This window comes from Columba livia, chromosome 31 (genome assembly GCF_036013475.1).
Source record: "Columba livia isolate bColLiv1 breed racing homer chromosome 31, bColLiv1.pat.W.v2, whole genome shotgun sequence".
Lineage (NCBI taxonomy): Eukaryota > Metazoa > Chordata > Aves > Columbiformes > Columbidae > Columba > Columba livia.
The window spans coordinates 358,627-380,402 of NC_088632.1; the positions used below are offsets into that span (position 1 = coordinate 358,627).

Below are 21,776 nucleotides of genomic sequence, written 5' to 3' on the forward strand. Positions count from 1 at the left end.
CGATGTCCCCAATGACGTCCCAATTGTCCTCAATGACGTCCCCAGTGATGTCCCCAATGTCCCCAATGACATCCCCAATGTCCCCAATGACGTCCCCAATGACGTCCCCAACAACATCCCCAACGACGTTCCAATTGTCCTCAATGACATCCCCAGGGACGTCCCCAATGTCCCCAATGACGTCCCCAATGACGTCCCCAATGACGTCCCCAATGACGTCCCCAATGACATCCCCAACGATATCCCCAACGTTCCCAATGTCCCCAACGACATCCCCAATGTCCTCAACAACGTCCCCAATAACGTCCCAATTGTCCTCAATGACATCCCCAACAATGTCCACAATGTCCTCAGTGACGTCCCCAATATCCCCAACGATGTCCCCAACGACATCCCCGTATTTAATTAACGCCAAACCAATTAAACCCCTGCAGGCCCCTCATGTCCCCCCAACTCCCACTACGAGCTCTGCGGCCCCGCCTGCCCGGCCACCTACGGTGTCACCAACGTCCCCAATGACGTCCCCAACGACATCCGAATGTCCCCGATGACATCCCCAGTCATGTCCCCAATGTCCCCAGTGTCCCCAACGATGTCCCCAAGGATGTCCCCAAGGATGTCCCCAAGGATGTCCCCAACGATGTCCCCAATGACGTCCCCAGTGATGTCCCCAATGACGTCTCCAACGATGTCCCCAACATCCCCAATGCCCCCAAAGACGTCCCCAGTGACGTCCCAATTGTCCTCAATGACGTCCCCAATGACGTCCCCAACGATGTCCCCAATGACGTCTCCAACGATGTCCCCAACATCCCCAATGTCCCCAACGATGTCCCCAATTGTCCTCAATGACGTCCCCAGTGATGTCCCCAATGACATCCCCAATGTCCCCAATGACGTCCCCAATGACGTCCCCAACAACATCCCCAACGACGTTCCAATTGTCCTCAATGACATCCCCAGGGACGTCCCCAATGTCCCCAATGACGTCCCCAATGACGTCCCCAATGACGTCCCCAATGACGTCCCCAATGACATCCCCAACGATATCCCCAACGTTCCCAATGTCCCCAACGACATCCCCAATGTCCTCAACAACGTCCCCAATAACGTCCCAATTGTCCTCAATGACATCCCCAACAATGTCCACAATGTCCTCAGTGACGTCCCCAATATCCCCAACGATGTCCCCAACGACATCCCCGTATTTAATTAACGCCAAACCAATTAAACCCCTGCAGGCCCCTCATGTCCCCCCAACTCCCACTACGAGCTCTGCGGCCCCGCCTGCCCGGCCACCTACGGTGTCACCAACGTCCCCAATGACGTCCCCAACGACATCCGAATGTCCCCGATGACATCCCCAGTCATGTCCCCAATGTCCCCAGTGTCCCCAACGATGTCCCCAAGGATGTCCCCAAGGATGTCCCCAAGGATGTCCCCAACGATGTCCCCAATGACGTCCCCAGTGATGTCCCCAATGACGTCTCCAACGATGTCCCCAACATCCCCAATGCCCCCAAAGACGTCCCCAGTGACGTCCCAATTGTCCTCAATGACGTCCCCAATGACGTCCCCAACGATGTCCCCAATGACGTCTCCAACGATGTCCCCAACATCCCCAATGTCCCCAACGATGTCCCCAATTGTCCTCAATGACGTCCCCAGTGATGTCCCCAATGACATCCCCAATGTCCCCAATGACGTCCCCAATGACGTCCCCAACAACATCCCCAACGACGTCCCAATTGTCCTCAATGACATCCCCAGTGATGTCCCCAATGTCCCCAATGACATCCCCAATGTCCCCAATGACGTCCCCAATGACGTCCCCAATGACGTCCCCAACGATGTCCCCAACATCCCCAATGCCCCCAACAACGTCCCCAGTGACGTCCCAATTGTCCTCAACGACGTCCCCAATATCCCCAATGACCTTCCCAATATCCCCAACGATGTCCCCAACGACATCCCCATATTTAATTAACGCCAAACCAATTAAACCCCTGCAGGCCCCTCATGTCCCCCCAACTCCCACTACGAGCTCTGCGGCCCCGCCTGCCCGGCCACCTGCGGCGTCCCCAACGTCACCAACGCCATCCCTGCCGACGACGCCGTCCCTGCCGACGACGCCGTCCCCATCGCCCCCAACGCCTGCGCATCCACCGGCTGCTCCGAGGGCTGTTTCTGCGACGCCGGCTTCGCCCTGAGCGGCACCGCCTGCGTCCCCGCGTCCCAATGCGGCTGTTGGCACCGCCGCCGCTACCACCGCCCCGGCGCCGACTTCCAGGCCTCGTGCACCCTCCGCTGCCGCTGCGAGCCCGGCGGCGCCGTGCGGTGCCGGGACGCGCCGTGCGAGCCGCACGAGGAGTGCGCGGTGCGCGACGGCGCCTTCGGCTGCCACCCCCGCGCCCGCGGCCGCCTGGTGGTGTCCGGCGACCCGCACTACGTGACGTTCGACGGTAGGGCCTTCGACGTGCCGGGGGAGTGCGGTTACGTGCTGGCGCAGCTGTGCACGCCGCGCGGGGGGCTGAGGAACTTCACGGTGGTGCTGGAGCAGCGGGCGGCGCCGGGACGCGCCGCACTCGTCGCCAGGGTCACGGTGGAGGCCGACGGGACAAGGGTCGAGGTGGACGGGGCGGCACCGGGAGAGGTGACGGTGAGTACCCACTGCATGTTGTAATCAGCTCTTTGCAACCCCTTGCACACTGCAACCCCTTGCACATTGCAACCCCTTGCACGTTGCAACCCATTGCACGTTGCAATCAGCTCTTTGCAACCCATTGCATGTTGCAACCCATTGCATGCTGCAATCAGCTCTTTGCAACCCATTGCACATTGCAACCCCTTGCACGTTGCAGCCCCTTGCATGTTACAACCCATTGCACGTTGCAATCAGCTCTTTGCAACCCCTTGCACGTTGCAACTCATTGCATGTTACAACCCATTGCACGTTGCAATCAGCTCTTTGCAACCCCTTGCACATTGCAACTCATTGCATGTTACAACCCATTGCATGTTGCAATCAGCTCTTTGCAACCCATTGCACATTGCAACCCATTGCATGTTACAAACCATTGCACATTGCAACCCCTTGCATGTTGCAACCCATTGCACGTTGAAACCCATTGCACGTTGCAACCCCTTGCACATTGCAACCCATTGCATGTTGCAATCAGCTCTTTGCAACCCCTTGCACATTGCAACCCATTGCACATTGCAACCCATTGCATGTTGCAACCCATTGCACATTGCAACACATTGCATGTTACAACCCCTTGCACGTCGCAATCAGCTCATTGAAACCCCTCGCACATTGCAACCCCTTGCACGTTGCAACCCATTGCACATCGCAACCCATTGCACATTGCAACCCATTGCATGTTGCAATCAGCTCGTTGCAACCCCTTGCACGTTGCAACCCATTGCACATTTCAACCCATTGCACATTGCAATCAGCTCTTTGCAACCCATTGCACATTGCAACCCATTGCACATTGCAACCCATTGCACGTTGCAATCAGCTCTTTGCAACCCATTGCACATTTCAACCCATTGCACGTTGCAATCAGCTCTTTGCAACCCCTTGCACACTGCAACCCCTTGCACTTTGCAACCCCTTGCACACTGCAACCCATTGCACGTTGCAACCCCTTGCACGTTGCAACCCCTTGCACACTGCAACCCATTGCACACTGCAACCCCTTGCATGTTGCAACCCATTGCACACTGCAACCCATTGCACACTGCATCCCATTGCACACTGCAACCCATTGCACGTCGCAACCCATTGCACATTGCTATCAGCTCTTTGCAACCCATTGCACGCTGCAACCCCTTGCACACTGCAACCCATTGCACGTTGCAACCCATTGCACATTGAAACCATGCACGTTGCAACCAATTGCACACTGCACCCATTGCACGTTGCAACCCATTGCACATTGCAACCCATTGCATGTTACAACCCCTTGCACGTTGCAATCAGCTCTTTGCAACCCCTTGCACACTGCAACCCCTTGCACACTGCAACCCATTGCACGTTGCAATCAGGTCTTTGCAACCCCTTGCACACTGCAACCCCTTGCACACTGCATCCCATTGCACACTGCAACCCATTGCACGTTGCAATCAGCTTTTTGCAACCCCTTGCACGTTGCAACCCATTGCACGCTGCAACCCCTTGCATGTTGCAACCCCTTGCACGTTGCAACCCATTGCACGTTGCAATCAGCTCTTTGCAACCCATTGCATGTTGCAATCAGCTAGTTGCAACCCATTGCACGTTGCAATCAGCTCGTTGCAACCCCTTGCATGTTGCAACCCATTGCACATTGCAACCCATTGCACATTGCAACCCATTGCACGTTGCAATCAGCTCTTTGCAACCCATTGCACGTTGCAACCCATTGCACATTTCAACCCATTGCATGTTGCAATCAGCTCTTTGCAACCCCTTGCACGTTGCAACCCCTTGCATGTTACAACCCCTTGCACGTTGCAACACCTCGCACGTTGCAACCCATTGCACATTGCAACCCCTTGCACATTGCAACCCCTTGCACGCTGCAACCCCTTCCACACTGCAACCCATTGCTCATTGCAGCCCCTTGCACATTGCAACCCCTTGCACGCTGCAACCCCTTGCACGTTGCAACCCCTTGCACGTTGCAACTCCTTGCACGCTGCAACCCCTTGCACACCACAACCCCTTGCACGCTGCAACCCATTGCACACTGCAACCCATTGCACATTGCAACCCCTTGCACTTTGCAACCCATTGCACGTTGCAACCCATTGCATGTTGCAACCCCTTGCACACTGCAACCCCTTGCACGTTGCAACCCCTTGCACGTTACAATCAGCTCTTTGCAACCCCTTGCACATTGCAACCCATTGCATGTTACAATCAGCTTTTTGCAACCCATCGCTCGTTGTAACCCCTTGCACACTGCAACCCCTTGCATGTTGCAACCCCTTGCACATTGAAACCATGCACGTTGCAACCCCTTGCATGTTGCAACCCCTTGCACGTTGCAACCCATTGCACGTTGCAATCAGCTCTTTGCAACCCCTTGCACACTGCAACCCCTTGCACACTGCAACCCATTGCACGTTGCAATCAGGTCTTTGCAACCCCTTGCACACTGCAACCCCTTGCACACTGCAACCCCTTGCACACTGCATCCCATTGCACGCTGCAACCCCTTGCACACTGCAACCCATTGCACGTTGCAATCAGCTCTTTGCAACCCCTTGCACGTTGCAACCCATTGCACGCTGCAACCCCTTGCATGTTGCAACCCCTTGCATGTTGCAACCCCTTGCACGTTGCAACCCCTTGCACGTTGCAACCACTTGCACGTTGCAACCCATTGCACATTGCAACCCATTGCACGTTGCAATCAGCTCTTTGCAACCCATTGCATGTTGCAACCCCTTGCATGTTGCAATCAGCTCTTTGCAACCCCTTGCACGTTGCAACCCATTGCACGTTGCAACCCATTGCATGTTGCAACCCCTTGCACACTGCAACCCCTTGCACACTGCAACCCCTTGCACGTTGCAACCCCTTGCACGTTACAATCAGCTCTTTGCAACCCCTTGCACATTGCAACCCATTGCGTGTTACAATCAGCTTTTTGCAACCCATCGCTCGTTGTAACCCCTTGCACACTGCAACACCTTGCATGTTGCAACCCCTTGCACATTGAAACCATGCACGTTGCAACCCATTGCATGTTACAACCCATTGCACGTTGCAATCAGCTCTTTGCAACCCATTGCACATTGCAACCCATTGCATGTTGCAACCCATTGCATGTTGCAACCCCTTGCACGTTGCAACCCCTTGCACGTTGCAACCCCTTGCACGTTGCAATCAGCTCTTTGCAACCCCTTGCACGTTGCAACCCCTTGCACGTTGCAATCAGCTCTTTGCAACCCCTTGCACACTGCAACCCCTTGCACGTTGCAACCCCTTGCACATTGCAACCCCTTGCATGTTGCAACCCATTGCAAGTTGCAACCCCTTGCATGTTGCAGCCCATTGCACACTGCAACCCGTTGCACATTGCAACCCCTTGCATGTTGCAACCCCTTGCATGTTGCAACCCCTTGCACGATGCAATCAGCTCTTTGCAACCCCTTGCACGTTGCAACCCCTTGCACATTGCAATCAGCTCTTTGCAACCCATTGCATGTTGCAACCCATTGCACATTGCAACCCATTGCACGTTGCAATCAGCTCTTTGCAACCCCTTGCACGTTGCAACCCCTTGCATGTTACAACCCCTTGCACGTTGCAACCCCTTGCACGTTGCAATCAGCTCTTTGCAACCCCTTGCACGTTGCAATCCCTTGCACACTGCAACCCCTTGCACACCGCAACCCCTTGCACGCTGCAACCCCTTGCAAGTTGCAACCAGCTCTTTGCAACCACGTCCCCTTGTCCCGCAGGTGGACGGCGAGCGGGCTCCGCTCCCGTTGGCGACGCCGTCGGGGACGCTGCGGGTGACGCGCGAGGGCGCCCACGTGTCGCTGTGGAGCGCGTGGGGCCCTCGCCTTCTCTTCACCCCCGGCGCCTTCCTGCTGCTGGACGTGCCCGGCGGCTACCGCGGCCACCTCTGCGGGCTGGGCGGCAACTTCAACGGCGACCCCGACGACGACCTCCAGCTGCCCGGCGGCGCCGCGGCGCCGAGCCTGCGGGACTTCGTGGCGGCGTGGGCGGTGCCGCCCGGCTCCTGCGATGGCGGCGGCGGCGGCGGCGGCGGCTGCGGCGACGAGGAGGCGGCCATGGAGGCGTGCGGGGTGATCCGGGACCCCCGAGGGCCGTTCGGGACGTGTCACCCGCACGTGGGACCCCAGGAATATTGGGGGCGATGCGTCCGTGATGTATGCGGAGCCGGGGGCGACGAGGAGGCGCTGTGTAGGGCTATTGGGGCGTACGCGGCCGCTTGCCAGGCCGGGGGAGGACGGATCGAGGAGTGGAGGACGGAGGCGTTCTGCCGTGAGTTTGCCGGCGAAACGGTCGGGGTTCCCGCCAAAAAGTTTCCCGCCTAAAAGTTTCCCGCCAAAAAGTTTCCCGCCAAAAAGTTTCCCGCCTAAAAGTTTCCCGCCTAAAAGTTTCCCGCCAAAAAGTTTCCCGCCAAAAAAGTTTCCCGCCAAAAAGTTTCCCGCCAAAAAGTTCGGGTTTCCCACCAAAAAGTTCAGGGTTCCCGCCAAAAAGTTCAGGGGTTCCCGCCAAAACGTTCAGTGTTTCCCGCCAAAAAGTTTGGGTTTCCTGCCAAAACGTTCAGGGTTCCCGCCAAAAAGTTCGGGTGTTCCCGCCAAAACGTTCAGGGTTCCCGCCAAAAAGTTCGGGTGTTCCCGCCAAAATGTTCATGGTTCCTGCCAAAAGGTTCAGGTGTTCCTGCCCCAAAATTCGGGTTTCCCACCAAAAATTTCAGGGTTCCCGCCAAAAAGTTCGGGTTTCCCTCCAAAAAGTTCGGGGTTCCTGCCAAAATTTCAGGTGTTCCTGCCAAAAAGTTCAGGTTTCCCACCAAAAATTTCAGGGTTCCCGCCAAAATTTCAGGGGTTCCCTCCAAAAAGTTCAGGTGTTCCTACCCCAAAATTCGTTTTTCCCGCCAAAATTTCAGGGTTCCCGCCAAAAAGTTCTGTTTTCCCTCCAAAAAGTTCGGGCTTCCTGCCAAAAAGTTCAGGGTTCCCGCCAAAAAGTTCAGGGGTTCCCGCCAAAACGTTCAGTGTTTTCCGCCTCAAAGTTTAGGTTTCCTGCCAAAACGTTCAGGGTTCCCGCCAAAAAGTTTGGGTTTCCCACCAAAATGTTCATGGTTCCCGCCAAAAAGTTCAGGTTTCCCACCAAAAAGTTCAGGGGTTCCCGCCAAAAAGTTCAGGGGTTCCTGCCAAAAAGTTTGGGTTTCCCTTCAAAAAGTTCATGGTTCCCACCAAAAGGTTCAGGTGTTCCTGCCCCAAAATTCTGGTTTCCCACCAAAAATTTCAGGGTTCCCGCCAAAAAGTTCGGGTTTCCCTCCAAAAAGTTCGGGGTTCCTGCCAAAATTTCAGGTGTTCCTGCCAAAAAGTTTGGGTTTCCCACTAAAAAGTTCATGGTTCCCACCAAAAGGTTCAGGTGTTCCTGCCCCAAAATTCGGGTTTCCCACCAAAAATTTCAGGGTTCCTGCCAAAATTTCGGGGGGTTCCCGCCAAAAATTTTGGGTTTCCTGCCAAAAAGTTCGGTTTCCCTCCAAAAAGTTCAGGTGTTCCTGCCCCAAAATTTGGGTTTCCTGACAAAAAGTTTGGGGTTCCCACCAAAAAGTTTGGGGTTCCCGCCAAAAAGTACAGGTTTCCCTCCAAAATGTTCGGGTTTCCTGCCAAAATTTTGAGTTTCCCGCCAAAAAGTTTGGGTTTCCCTCCAAAAATTTCAGGTGTTCCTGCCCGAAAATTCAGTTTTCCCACCAAAAAGTTCAGATTTCCCTCCAAAATTTCAGGGTTCCCGCCAAAAAGTTCACGTTTCCCACCAAAATGTTTGAGTTTCCCGTCAAAAAGTTCAGGTTTTCCCGCCTCAAAATCAGGTTTTCCCGCCCTAAAATTCAGATTTCCCACCAAACAGTTCAGGTGTTCCCGCCAAAAACATTCAGCTTTCACTTTAATTTCAATCATTTGAATTTAATTAAATTCATTTTAACTTAACCCCTTTAAATATCATTTAATTAATCCCAACACCATTTCATTAATCTCAATCCAATCAATCTAATCTCACCTTAAATTAACCCAACCCCTTTAATCAGCCCCTAAACCCTCCCCTTCCCGCCTCTTTTGCCGCCACCCGCCGCCTCCCATTGGCCCACCCCTCCCCTCCCCCCGCCCCCTAGAGGTACCGCGCGCCCACCCCCTTCAATTTTGGGGTGAAACGGGGCGTTTTTGGTGTCTTCCCCAGCGCTTTCCTGCCCGGCGCGCAGTCACTACGCGCTGTGCGCCCGCGGCTGCGAGCAGGCCTGCGCCGCGCTGACGGCGCCGGTGCCGTGCGCCTGGCGCTGCCTCGAGGGCTGCGAGTGCGACGACGGCTTCCTGTGGGACGGGGACGCCTGCGTGCCCATGGAGAAGTGCGGTTGTGTCCACCAAGGGAGGTACATCAAGGTGAGGGGACAAAGAGGGGGGGTTATGGGGTGGGAATGGTGTGGGGAGGCGGGTTGGGCTGTCTGGGTCGTCCGTTGGGTTGAGTTGGGTTGGGTTGGGTTGAGCTGAGTCGAGCTGAGCCGAGTTGGGATGGGTAGAGTTGGCTTGGGTTGAGTTGGGTTGAGTTGGGTTGAGCTGAGTCAACTTGGGTTGAGATGACTTGGATTGAGTTGAGTTGGGTTGGGTTGAGTTGAGTTGGGTTGAGTTGACTTGGGTTGAGATGACTTGGGTTGAGTTGGGTTGAGTTGACTTGAGTTGGCTTGGGTTGAGTTGGATTGGCTTGAGTTGGGTTGGGTTGCATTGAGTTGAGTTGGGTTGGGTTTACTTGGGTTGGCTTGGGTTGAGTTGGTTTGGGTTGAGTTGACTTGGGTTGAGTTGAGTTGGGTTGGGTTGGGTTGAGCTGGGTTGGGTTGAGTTGGGTTGGGTTGAGTTGGGTTGTGTTGATTTGGGTTGTGTTGGGTTGAGTTGGGTTGGGTTGAGTTGAGTTGGGTTGGATTGAGTTGGTTTGAATTGACTTGAGTTGGGTTGAGTTGGGCTGATTTGGGTTGGGCTGATTTGGGTTGGGTTGAGCTGGGTTGGGCTGATTTGGGTTGAGTTGGGTTGGTTTGGGTTGAGTTGGGTTGAGTTGGGTTGAGTTGACTTGAGTTGGGCAGATTTGGGTTGAGTTGAGTTGGGTTGGGTTGAGTTGAGTTGGGTTGACTTGGGTTGGGTCGACTTGGGTTGAGATGGGTTGGGTTGACTCGGGTTGAGATGACTTGGGTTGGGTTGAGTTGGGTTGGGTTGAGTTGGGTTGGGTTGGGTTGACTTGGGTTGAGTTGAGTTGGGTTGGGTTGAGTTGGGTTGGGTTGAGTTGGGTTGGGTTGAGTTGAGTTGGGTTGGGTTGAGTTGGGTTGGGTTGAGTTGGGTTGAGTTAACTTGGGTTGGGTTGAGTTGAGTTGGGTTGGGCTGAGCTGGGTTGGGTTGAGTTGGGTTGGGTTGGGTTGAGTCGGGTTGGGTTGAGTCGGGTTGGGTTGAGTTGGGTTGAGTTAACTTGGGTTGGGTTGAGTTAAGTTGAGTTGGGTTGGGTTGACTTGGGTTGAGTTGGGTTGGGTTGACTTGGGTTGAGTTGGGTTGGGCTGAGCTGGGTTGGGTTGGGTTGGGTTGAGTTGGTTTGGGTTGGGTTGGGTTGAATTGACTTGAGTTGGGTTGGGTTGAGTTGGGTTGGGTTGAGTTGAGTCGGGTTGAGCTGAGTTGGGTTGAGTTGAGTCGGGTTGGGTTGAGTTGGGTTGGGTTGAATTGGGTTGGGTCGAGTTGAGTTGGGTCGGGTTGAGTCGGGTTGAGTTGAGTTGGGTTGAGTTGAGTCAGGTTGGGTTGAGTCGGGTTTGGTTGAGTCGGGTTTGGTTGAGTCGGGTTGGGTTGAGTCGGGTTGGGTTGAGTCGGGTTGGGTTGAGTGGGGTTGAGTTAACTTGGGTTGGGTTGAGTTGAGTTGGGTTGGGTTGAATTGAATTGAGTTGGGTTGAGTTGAGTTGACTTGGGTTGAGTTGGGTTGAATTGACTTGAGCTGGGTTGAGTTGACTTGGGTTGAGTTGAGTTGGGTTGGGTTGAGTTGAGTCGGCTTGGGTTGAGTTGGGTTGAGTTCAGTTGTGCTCTAAAGGTGCGAAATCCCCCCAAAATTTGATGGACCAACCCCCCGGCCTTTCCCTTCCAGTTGGGCGAAACCGTCATCTCCAACAACTGCTCCACCAAATGCAACTGCCACCCATCCCATGGCCTCATCTGCGAGGCCACCAAGTGTCCCCAAGGCCAGGTCTGCGCCACGCGGGACGGGGCCCAACGCTGCGTCGAGAGCCGCGGTCGGTGCCGTGTGTCCCCGGGGGCCTCCATGACCACGTTCGACGGCGCCGGCGGGCGCCTCCCGGCCAGCGGCACCTACAAGATGGCTGCCCTGTGCGACGAGCGCTCACCCGACTGGTTCAAGGTGGTGGTGGAGGTCAGCGAGTGCCGCGATGACGCCGTCCCGGCCGCCGCCGCCGTCTTTGTCTTCTTCCGGGAAGCCTTCATCACCGTCAACGGCAACATGGAGGTGTGGGTAAGTCGAGGCAGACTTAAGACGGGGATTAAACTTGGAATTTGGGTGGGATCCATCTCCTCTTCCTCCCGGTGTCCAACCATGATGCCATCTTGGTGTTTTATGGGGCAATCTGGGATTTGTCCCCCCATTTTTTTTGGTGTTTCGCAGGTCAACGGGCTCTTCACCCGCCCCCCGGCCGCCGTGTCCGACGCCATTTCCCTGAGTGCCGCGGGCGGCAACGTCACCGTGTCCCACGCAGCCGGGGTGGCTGTGCTCTTCAGCCCCGCCGGGGAGGTGACGGTGACGGTCGGGGCCTCCTTGGCCAACCAGCTCTGCGCCCCTTGCGGCAACTTCAATGGTGACGCCGGTGACGACTTGAAGCTCCCGGACGGCCGGGCCGCCAGGGACGTCGCCGAGGTCGTGGACGCCTGGAAGGCCAAGGATTTCATGGGATGGTGAGTGGGCCCCCAAGACCCCACCCGAGCGTGGGGTGATGGTTTTGAACTTGGAAGAACGTCCACGTCAACATATTGGGTTGGGTTGGGTTGGGTTGGGTTGGGTTGAGTTGGGTTGGGTTGAGTTGGGTTTAGTTGTGTTGTGTCTGGTTTAGTTGAGTTGTGTTGGATTGTGTTGTGTTGGGTTGGGTTGAGTTGGGTTGAGCTGGGCTGGGTTGGGTTTAGGTGAGTTGGGTTCGGTTGAGCTGGGCTGGGTTGAGTTGAGCTCAGCTGGGTTGCATTGGCTTGGGTTATGTTGGGTTGGGTTGAGTTCGTTTGGGTTGAGTTGAGTTGGATTGGGCTTAGCTGAGTTGGCTTGGGCTTAGCTGAGTTGGGTTGAGTTGAGTTGAGTTGGGTTGGGTTGTGCTGAGTTGGGTTGGATTCGGTTGGGTTGGGTTTAGTTGAGTTGGGTTGACCTGGGTTGGGTTGGGTTTAGTTGGGTTGAGTTGGGTTGAGATGAGTTGCTTTGGGTTGGGTTGAGTTGGGTCAGGTTGGGTTGGATTTGGTTGGGTTGGGTTTAGTTGAGTTGGGTTGACCTGGGTTGAGTTGGGTTGAGTTGGGTTGCATTGGGTTCAGTTGGGTTGAGTTGCTTTGGGTTGGGCTTAGCTGAATTGGGTTGGGTTGAGTTGAGTTGGGTTGGGCTTAGCTGACTTGGGTTGGGTTGAGTTGAGTTGGTTTGGGTTGTGTTGAGTTGGGGTGGATTCGGTTGGGTTGGGTTTAGTTGAGTTGGGTTGACCTGGGTTGGGTTGGGTTTAGTTGGGTTGAGTTGGGTTGCATTGGGTTGAGTTGGGTTGACCTGGGTTGGGTTGGGTTTAGTTGGGTTGAGTTGGGTTGAGTTGCTTTGGGTTGAGTTGAGTTGGGTTGGGTTTAATTGAGTTGGGTTGGTTGGGTTGAGCTGGGTTGGGCTGGGTTTCATTGAGTTGGGTTGGGTTGAGCTGGGTTGGGTTTAGTTGAGCTGCGTTGGGTTGGGCTGGGTTGGGTTGAGCTCAGCTGGGTTGCATTGGCTTGGGTTATGTTGGGTTGGGTTGAGTTCGTTTGGGTTGAGTTGAGTTGGGTTGGGCTTAGCTGAGTTGGCTTGGGCTTAGCTGAGTTGGGTTGAGTTGAGTTGAGTTGGTTTGGGTTGTGTTGAGTTGGGTTGGATTCGGTTGGGTTGGGTTTAGTTGAGTTGGGTTGACCTGGGTTGGGTTGGGTTTAGTTGGGTTGAGTTGGGTTGAGATGAGTTGCTTTGGGTTGGGTTGAGTTGGGTCAGGTTGGGTTGGATTTGGTTGGGTTGGGTTTAGTTGAGTTGGGTTGACCTGGGTTGAGTCGGGTTGAGTTGGGTTGCATTGGGTTGAGTTGGGTTGAGTTGCTTTGGGTTGGGCTTAGCTGAATTGGGTTGGGTTGAGTTGAGTTGGGTTGGGCTTAGCTGACTTGGGTTGGGTTGAGTTGAGTTGGTTTGGGTTGGGTTGAGTTGAGTTGGTTTGGGTTGTGTTGAGTTGGGGTGGATTCGGTTGGGTTGGGTTTAGTTGAGTTGGGTTGACCTGGGTTGGGTTGGGTTTAGTTGGGTTGAGTTGGGTTGCATTGGGTTGAGTTGGGTTGACCTGGGTTGGGTTGGGTTTAGTTGGGTTGAGTTGGGTTGAGTTGCTTTGGGTTGAGTTGAGTTGGGTTGGGTTTAATTGAGTTGGATTGGTTGGGTTGAGCTGGGTTGGGCTGGGTTTCATTGAGTTGGGTTGGGTTGAGCTGGGTTGGGTTTAGTTGAGCTGCATTGGGTTGGGCTGGGTTGGGTTGAGCTCAGCTGGGTTGCGTTGGCTTGGGTTATATTGGTTTGGGTTGAGTTGAGTTCGTTTGGGTTGAGTTGAGTTGGGTTGGGCTTAGCTGAGTTGGGTTGGGTTCAGTTGAGTTGGGTTGGGCTTAGCTGAGTTTGGTTGGGTTGAGTTGGGTTGGGTTGAGTTGAGTTGGGTTGGGTTGAGTTGAGTTGGGTTGAGTTGAGTTGGGTTGGGTTGAGTTGGGTTGAGTTGGGTTGGGTTGTATTGAGTTGGGTTGGATTCGGTTGGGTTGGGTTTAGTTGAGTTGGGTTGACCTGGGTTTGGTTGGGTTGGGTTTAGTTGAGTTGAGTTGGGTTGAGTTGGGTTGCATTGGGTTGAGTTGAGTTGAGTTGGGTTACTTTGGGTTGGGTTGAGTTGGGTCAGGTTGGGCTGGGTTTAGTTGAGTTGGGTTGAGTTGCGTTGGGTTGGGCTGGGTTGGGTTTCGTTGAGTTGGGTTGGGTTGGGTTGAGTTGGGTCAGGTTGGGCTGGGTTTAGTTGAGTTGGGTTGAGTTGCTTTGGGTTGGGCTGGGTTGGGTTTCATTGAGTTGGGTTGGGTTGAGCTGGGTTGGGTCTAGTTGAGCTGCCTTGGGTTGGGCCGGGTTTAGTTGAGCTGGGCTTAGTTGAGCTGCATTGGGTTGGCTTGGGAAGGTCTTCTCCACCTTCTCTGGTTTCATCCACAGCGACTGACACACAAACTGGCCGGTAAGTGGCTCTTCTGCTCCCCCGTGTCACAAACGCTCGTTCCGCCCCAAATTGGGATGAGCCTCAATTTGGCCCATCCACTGTAATTAATTAAAAGTGTAATTAGGGGGCGTTAGAGCCCAACATAAAGACTCTTTGGCCAATTTCCAGCCATTTTTGCCCAATTTACACATATTTTCGCCCAGTTTTGAACCCAACTTAGAGCCGGTTTTGGCCAAATTTGAGCCCAATTTAGAGCCATTTTGGCCCAATTTTGAGCCCAATTTCGAGACATTTTGGCCCAATTTTGAACCCAATTTCGAGCCATTTTTGCCCCATTTAGAGCCCAATTTAGAGCCCAATTTAGAGCCATATTGCCCAATTTAGAGGCATTTTGGCCCAATTTCAAGCCCAATTTAGAGCCATTTTTGCCCAATTTAGAGCTGAGTTTAAAGCCATTTTCGCCCAATTTCGAGGCATTTTGGCCCAATTTAGTGCCCAATTTCGAGCCATTTTTACCCAATTTCAAGCCCAATTTAAACCCGTTTTTGCCCAATTTTGAGCTTAATTTTGAGCCATTTTGGCCCAATTATGAGCCCAATTTTGAGCCCAATTTTGACCTATTTTTGGCCAATTTAGACCCATTTATGCCCAATTTCGAGGCCAATTTGAGCCATTTTTGCCCAATTTAGACCACTATTTAGACCTGTTTTTGCTCAATTTCGAGCAATTTTTGCCCCATTTCAAGCCATTTTTTCCCAATTTAGACCTGGTTTTGCCCAATTTTGAGCCCAATTTAGAGCCACTTTGGCCCAATTTCAACCCATTTTGGCCCAATTTCGACCCATTTTGGCCCAATTTCGACCCATTTTGGCCCAATTTGGAGCCCAATTTCGAGCCATATTTGACCAATTTCGAGCCCAATTTAGAACCATTTCGAGCCCAATTTTGACCCATTTTTGGCCCAATTTCGAGCCATTTTTTTCCAAATTTAGAGCCATTCTTGCCCAATTTTGCCCAATTTTGAGCCCAATTATACCATTTTTGGCCCAATTTAGACCCGTTTTTGCCCAATTTCGAGCCATTTTGGCCCAATTTCAACCTGTTTTGACCCAATTGCGACGCATTTTTTGCCAATTTAAAGCCATGTTGGCCCAATTTCGAGACCAATTTTGAGCCCAATTTGGACCCATTTTTGTCCAGTTTAGACCCTTTTTTGTTCGATGTAGATCCCAATTTAGACCCATTTTTGGCCGATTTAGACCTATTTATGCCCAATTTCGACCCATTTTGACCCAATTTAGACCCATTTTTGGTCCAATTTCAACCCATTTTTGGCCCGATTTAGAGCCCAATTTCCAGCCATTTTGGCCCAATTTTGAGCCATATTGCCCAATTTAGAGCCATTTTGGGTCCAATTTAGAGCCCAATTTCGAGCCATTTTGGCCCAATTTCGAGCCCAAATTAGAGCTATTTTGGCCCAATCTTAAGCCCAATTTTGAACCCAAATAGAGCTATTTTGGCCCAATTTCGACCCATATTGCCCAATTTCAAGCCCAATTTCGACCCATATTGCCCAATTTAGAGCCATTTTGGGCCCAATTTAGAGCCCAATTTCCAGCCATTTTGGCCCAATTTCGAGCCATTTCGAGCCCAATTTTGAGCCCTTTTGGCTCAATTTCGAGCCATTTTGGGCCAATTTCGAGCCCAATTTAGAGCCATTTTGGGCCCAATTTCGAGCCATTTTGCCCCAATTTGGAGCCCAATTTCGAGCCATTTTGGCCCAATTTCGAGCCCAATTTCGAGCCATTTTGGCCCATTTTAGAGCCCAATTTCGAGCCATTTTGGCCCAATTTCGAGCCATTTTTGCCCAATTTAGAGCCATTTTGAGCCCAATTTTGAGCCCTTTTGGCTCAATTTCGAGCCATTTTGGCCCAATGTCGAGCCCAAAGTAGAGCCATTTTGGCCCAATTTCGAGCCATTTTGGCCCAATTTCGAGCCCAATTTCGAGCCATTTTGGCCCAATTTCGAGCCATTTTTGCCCAATTTAGAGCCATTTCGAGCCCAATTTTGAGCCATTTTGGCCCAATTTCGAGCCATTTTGGCCCAATTTCGAGCCCAATTTAGAGCCATTATGGCCCAATTTCGAACCATTTTGCCCCAATTTGGAGCCCAATTTCGAGCCATTTTGGCCCAATTTCGAGCCCAATTTAGAGCCATTTCGTCCCAATTTCGAGCCCTTTTGGCCCAATTTAGAGGCATTTTGGCCCAATTTCGAGCCCAATTTTGAACCATTTTGGCCAAATTTCGAGCCCAAATTAGAGCCATTTTGGCCCAATTTCGAGCCCAATTTCCAACCATTTTGGCCCAATTTAGAGGCATTTTGGCCCAATTTCGAGCCCAATTTTCAACCATTTTGGCCCAATTTCGAGCCCAATTTAGAGCCATTTTGGCCCAATTTCGACCCATATTGCCCAATTTAGAGCCATTTTGGCCCAATTTCGAGCCCAATTTTGAACCATTTTGGCCCAATTTCGAACCCAAATTAGAGCCATTTTGGCCCAAATTTGACCCATATTGCCCAATTTAGAGCCATTTTTGGCCCTATTTAGAGCCATTTTGGGCCCAATTTAGAGCCCGATTTCGAGCCATTTTGGGCCCAATTTAGAGCCAATTTGGGCCCAATTTCGAGCCCAATTTTGAACCATTTTGGGCCCAATTTAGAGCCATTTTGGCCCAATTTCGAGCCATTTTGGGCCCAATTTAGAGCCCAATTTCGAGCCATTTTGGCCCAATTTAGAGCCAATTTGGGCCAAATTTTGAGCCCAATTTAGAGCCATTATGGCCCAATTTCGAACCATTTTGCCCAATTTCGAGCCCAATTTTGAGACATTTTGGCCCAATTTAGAGGCATTTTGGCCCAATTTCGAGCCCAATTTTCAACCATTTTGGCCCAATTTCGAGCCCAATTTAGAGCCATTTTGGCCCAATTTCGACCCATATTGCCCAATTAAGAGCCATTTTGGCCCAATTTCGAGCCCAAATTAGAGCCATTATGGCCCAATTTCGAGCCATTTTGGCCCAATTTCGAGCCCAATTTCGAGCCATTTTGGCCCAATTTCGAGCGCAATTTCGAGCCATTTTGGCCCATTTTAGAGCCCAATTTAGAGCCATTTTGGCCCAATTTCGAGCCATTTTTGCCCAATTTAGAGCCATTTCGAGCCCAATTTCGAGCCCTTTTGGCCCAATTTCGAGCCATTTTGGCCCAATTTCGAGCCCAATTTCGAGCCATTTTGGCCCAATTTCAAGCCCAATTTAGAGCCATTTTGGCCCAATTTTGAGCCCAATTTTGAACCATTTTGGCCCAATTTCGAGCCCAAATTAGAGCCATTTTGGCCCAAATTTGACCCATATTGCCCAATTTCGAGCACAATTTAAAGCCATTTTGGCCCAATTTCGAGCCCAATTTCGAGCCCAATTTCGAGCCATTTTGGCCCAATTTCAAGCCCAATTTTGAACCATTTTGTCCCAATTTCGAGCCCAAATCAGAGCCATTTTGGCCCAAATTTGACCCATATTGCCCAATTTAGAGCCATTTTGGCCCAATTTCGACCCATATTGCCCAATTTAGAGCCCAATTTAAAGCCATTTTGGCCCAATTTCGAGCCCAATTTTGAACCATTTTGGCCCAATTTCGAGCCCAATTTCGAGCCATTTTGGCCCAATTTCGAGCCCAATTTCGAGCCATTTTGGCCCAATTTCGAGCCCAATTTTCAACCATTTTGGCCCAATTTCGAGCCCAAATTAGAGCCATTTTGGCCCAATTTCGACCCATATTGCCCAATTTAGAGCCATTTTGGCCCAACTTAGAGCCCAATTTTGAACCATTTTGGCTCAATTTCGAGCCCAATTTCGAGCCATTTTGGCCCAATTTCGAGCCCAATTTCGAGCCATTTTGGCCCAATTTCGAGCCCAATTTCGAGCCATTTTGGCCCAATTTCGAGCCCAATTTCGAGCCCATTTCGAGCCCAATTTCTCCCCATTTTTGGCCCAATTTGAGCCCAATTTACCCCATTTGGCCCCATTCCGGGGTGCGCCGCCCCCTGGAGGCCGGGCCGGGTTCCTCCCGGGGGTCCCTGACACCCCCGTTCATTCCGTCTGTTGCAGCCGCGGCGCCGACCTCGCGCGGATCCACGTGGACGCCCCCGTGTACCCCCCGACATGACCCCGCCCACCCCCCCGAGGCTCCTCCCACCCGCCCAGCCACCAATCAGCGCCTGGCCTCCGCTTCCCGCCCCCGCTGGGCCACAAATTCCCGCCAAATCGCCCCAAAACGAGGCTCGAATCGGCGGGAAAAAGGGGAGAACGACCTCGAGGGTAAAAATGCATCAAATCGACGCCGGCGGAGCAAAATCCGGCTGATTTCACCCCAAAACGCGCCCTTCCAATATGGCGCTCGGGGGTGGTAATAAACCCTTTTTCTAGAGGTTTTTGATGGGGTTTTGACCATTTTTTGGTCAAATTTGTCATTTTGGCGGGAAATGGGATTTGTTGGGGGAGAAACAGCCCAAGGTGGAAATAACAGTGGGTTGATCATGGTGGGACAACCCGACGCGTCGTGATTGGTCAATTAACCCACCCGAAGCGTCTTCATTGGCCAATTGACCCACCCGACGCGTCTTCATTGGTCAACTGACCCACCCGACGCGTCGTGATTGGTCAATTCACCCTCCCGACGCTCTTCATTGGTCCAATGACCCACCCAACGCATCTTCATTGGTCAATTGACCCACCCGACGCGTCTTCATTGGTCAACTGACCCACCTGACGTGTCTTCATTGGTCAAATGACCCACCCGAAGCGTCTTCATTGGTCGATTGACCCACCCGACGCGTCTTCATTGGTCAATTGACCCACCTGACGTGTCTTCATTGGTCAAATGACCCACCCGACGCGTCTTCATTGGTCAATTGACCCACCCGAAGCGTCTTCATTGGTCGATTGACCCACCCAACGCATCTTCATTGGCCAATTGACCCACCCGACGCGTCTTCATTGGTCAATTGACCCACCCGATGCGTCTTCATTGGTCAATTGACCCACCTAACGCATCTTCATTGGTCAAATGACCCATCCGAAGCATCTTCATTGGTCAATTGACCCACCCGACGCGTCTTCATTGGTCAAATGACCCACCCGACGCGTCTTCATTGGCCAATTGACCCACCCGAAGCATCTTCATTGGTCAAATGACCCACCCGACGCGTCTTCATTGGTCAAATGACCCACCCGACACGTCGTGATTGGTCAATTCACCCACCCGACGCGTCTTCATTGGTCAATTGACCCACCCGACGCGTCTTCATTGGTCAAATGACCCAACTGAGGCATCTTCATTGGACAATTGACCCACCCGACGCGTCTTCATTGGTCAAATGACCCACGCGACGCGTCGTGATTGGTCAATTAACCCACCCGAAGCGTCTTCATTGGTCGAATGACCCCCCCGACGCGTCTTCATTGGCCAATTGACCCACCCGACGCGTCGTCATTGGTCAATTGACCCACCTGACGTGTCATCATTGGTCAAATGACCCACCCGACGCGTCTTCATTGGTGGAAAGACCCACCCGACGCGTCTTCATTGGCCAATTGACCCACCCGACGCGTCTTCATTGGTCGATTGACCCACCCGAAGCTTCTTCATTGGTCGATTGACCCACCCGACGCGTCTTCATTGGTCCAATGACCCACCCGACGCGTCTTCATTGGTCAAATGACCCACCCGACGTGTCATCATTGGTCGATTGACCCACCCGACGTGTCATCATTGGTCGATTGACCCACCCGACGCGTCTTCATTGGTCAAATGACCCACCTAACGCGTCTTCATTGGCCAATTGACCCACCCGACGCGTCTTCATTGGTCAATTGACCCACCCGACGCGTCTTCATTGGTCAATTGACCCACCCGAGGTGTCTTCATTGGTCAATTGACCCACCTAACGCATCTTCATTGGTCAATTGACCCATCCGAAGCGTCTTCATTGGTCAAATGACCCACCCGACGCGTCTTCATTGGTCAATTGACCCACCCGACGCGTCTTCATTGGTCAATTGACCCACCCGACGCGTCTTCATTGGTCGAATGACCCACCCGACGCGTCGTGATTGGTCAAATGACCCACCCGACGCGACTTCATTGGCCAATTGACCCACCCGACACGTCTTCATTGGTCAATTGACCCACCCAACGCATCTTCATTGGTCAATTGACCGACCCAGGAGTTCGGGAGGGGAAGCCAGGAGTTCGGGGCAAGGGACCCAGGCGTTCGGGGTGGGGACCGGGCGTTCGGGGTGGGGAAGCCAGGAGTTTGGGGGGAGGGACCCAGGCATCCGGGGAGGAGGGACCCAGGCGTCCGGGAGGGGAAGCCAGGAGTTCGGGGGGAGGGACCCAGGAGTTCGGGGAGAGGGACCCAGGCGTCCGGGAGGGGAAGCCAGGAGTTTGGGGCGAGGGACCCAGGCGTTCGGGTGGAGGGACCCAGGCGTCCGGGGAGGAGGGATCCAGGCGTCCGGGGAGGAGGGATCCAGGCATCCGGGGAGGAGGGACCCAGGCGTCCGGGGAGGAGGGACCCAGGTGTCCGGGAGGGGAAGCCAGGAGTTCAGGGAGAGGGACCCAGGCATTCGGAAGGGGAAGCCAGGAGTTCGAGGCGAGGGACCCAGGCGTTCGGGGGGAGGGACCCAGGAATTTAGGGAGGGACCCAGGAGTTCGGGGAGGAGGGACCCAGTTCAGGGAGGAGGGACCCAGGCGTCCGGGGAGGAGGGACCCAGGAATTCGAGGGGAGGGACCCAGGCGTCCGGGAGGGACCCAGGCGTTCGGGAGGGGAAGCCAGGAGTTCGGGGTGAGGGACCCAGGCGTTCGGGTGGAGGGACCCAGGCGTTCGGGAGGGGAAGCCAGGAGTTCGGGGCGAGGGACCCAGGTGTTTGGGGCGAGGGACCCAGGCGTCCGGGGAGGAGGGACCCAGGCGTCCGGGAGGGGAAACCAGGAGTTCGGGGTGAGGGACCCAGGCGTTCGGGGGGAGGGACCCAGGCGTTCGGGAGGGGGACCCAGGAGTTCGGGGTGAGGGACCCAGGCGTTTGGGGCGAGGGACCCAGGCATCCGGGGAGGAGGGACCCAGGCGTCCGGGGAGGAGGGACCCAGGCGTCCGGGAGGGGAAGCCAGGAGTTCGAGGCGAGGGACCCAGGCGTTCGGGGGGAGGGACCCAGGCGTTCGGGGCGAGGGACCCAGGCGTTCGGGAGGGGAAGCCAGGAGTGCGGGGTGAGGGACCCAGGCGTTCGGGGGGAGGGACCCAGGAATGCGTGTGGGGGACCCAGGAGTTCGGGGAGGAGGGAACCAGTTCGGGGAGGAGGGACCCAGGCGTCCGGGGAGGAGGGACCCAGGAATTCGAGGGGAGGGACCCAGGCGTTCGGGAGGGACCCAGGCGTTCGGGAGGGGAAGCCAGGAGTTCGGGGTGAGGGACCCAGGCGTTCGGGTGGAGGGACCCAGGAGTTCGGGAGGGGAAGCCAGGAGTTCGGGGCGAGGGACCCAGACGTTCG

At 53.8% G+C, this 21,776-nt stretch overlaps 1 protein-coding gene across 2 annotated transcripts in view; it reads left to right on the forward strand.

The window, feature by feature from the left end:
* Positions 1 to 18,670, forward strand: part of LOC102092261 (IgGFc-binding protein-like) — a 33,172-nt gene extending 14,502 nt beyond the window's left edge. Inside the window, exons 7-13 of one of the 2 annotated variants that reach the window (XM_065044022.1) lie at positions 2,013 to 2,659; positions 6,460 to 7,009; positions 8,933 to 9,132; positions 10,859 to 11,239; positions 11,390 to 11,676; positions 14,180 to 14,201; positions 18,348 to 18,670. In XM_065044022.1, the coding sequence (XP_064900094.1) occupies positions 2,013 to 2,659; positions 6,460 to 7,009; positions 8,933 to 9,132; positions 10,859 to 11,239; positions 11,390 to 11,676; positions 14,180 to 14,186 (2,072 nt within the window). In that variant the 3' untranslated portion in view covers positions 14,187 to 14,201; positions 18,348 to 18,670. The remainder of the gene's footprint in view (positions 1 to 2,012; positions 2,660 to 6,459; positions 7,010 to 8,932; positions 9,133 to 10,858; positions 11,240 to 11,389; positions 11,677 to 14,179; positions 14,202 to 18,347) is intronic. The other variant, XM_065044021.1, reaches the window with a different exon arrangement.
* The last annotated feature ends 3,106 nt before the right edge of the window (positions 18,671 to 21,776 follow it).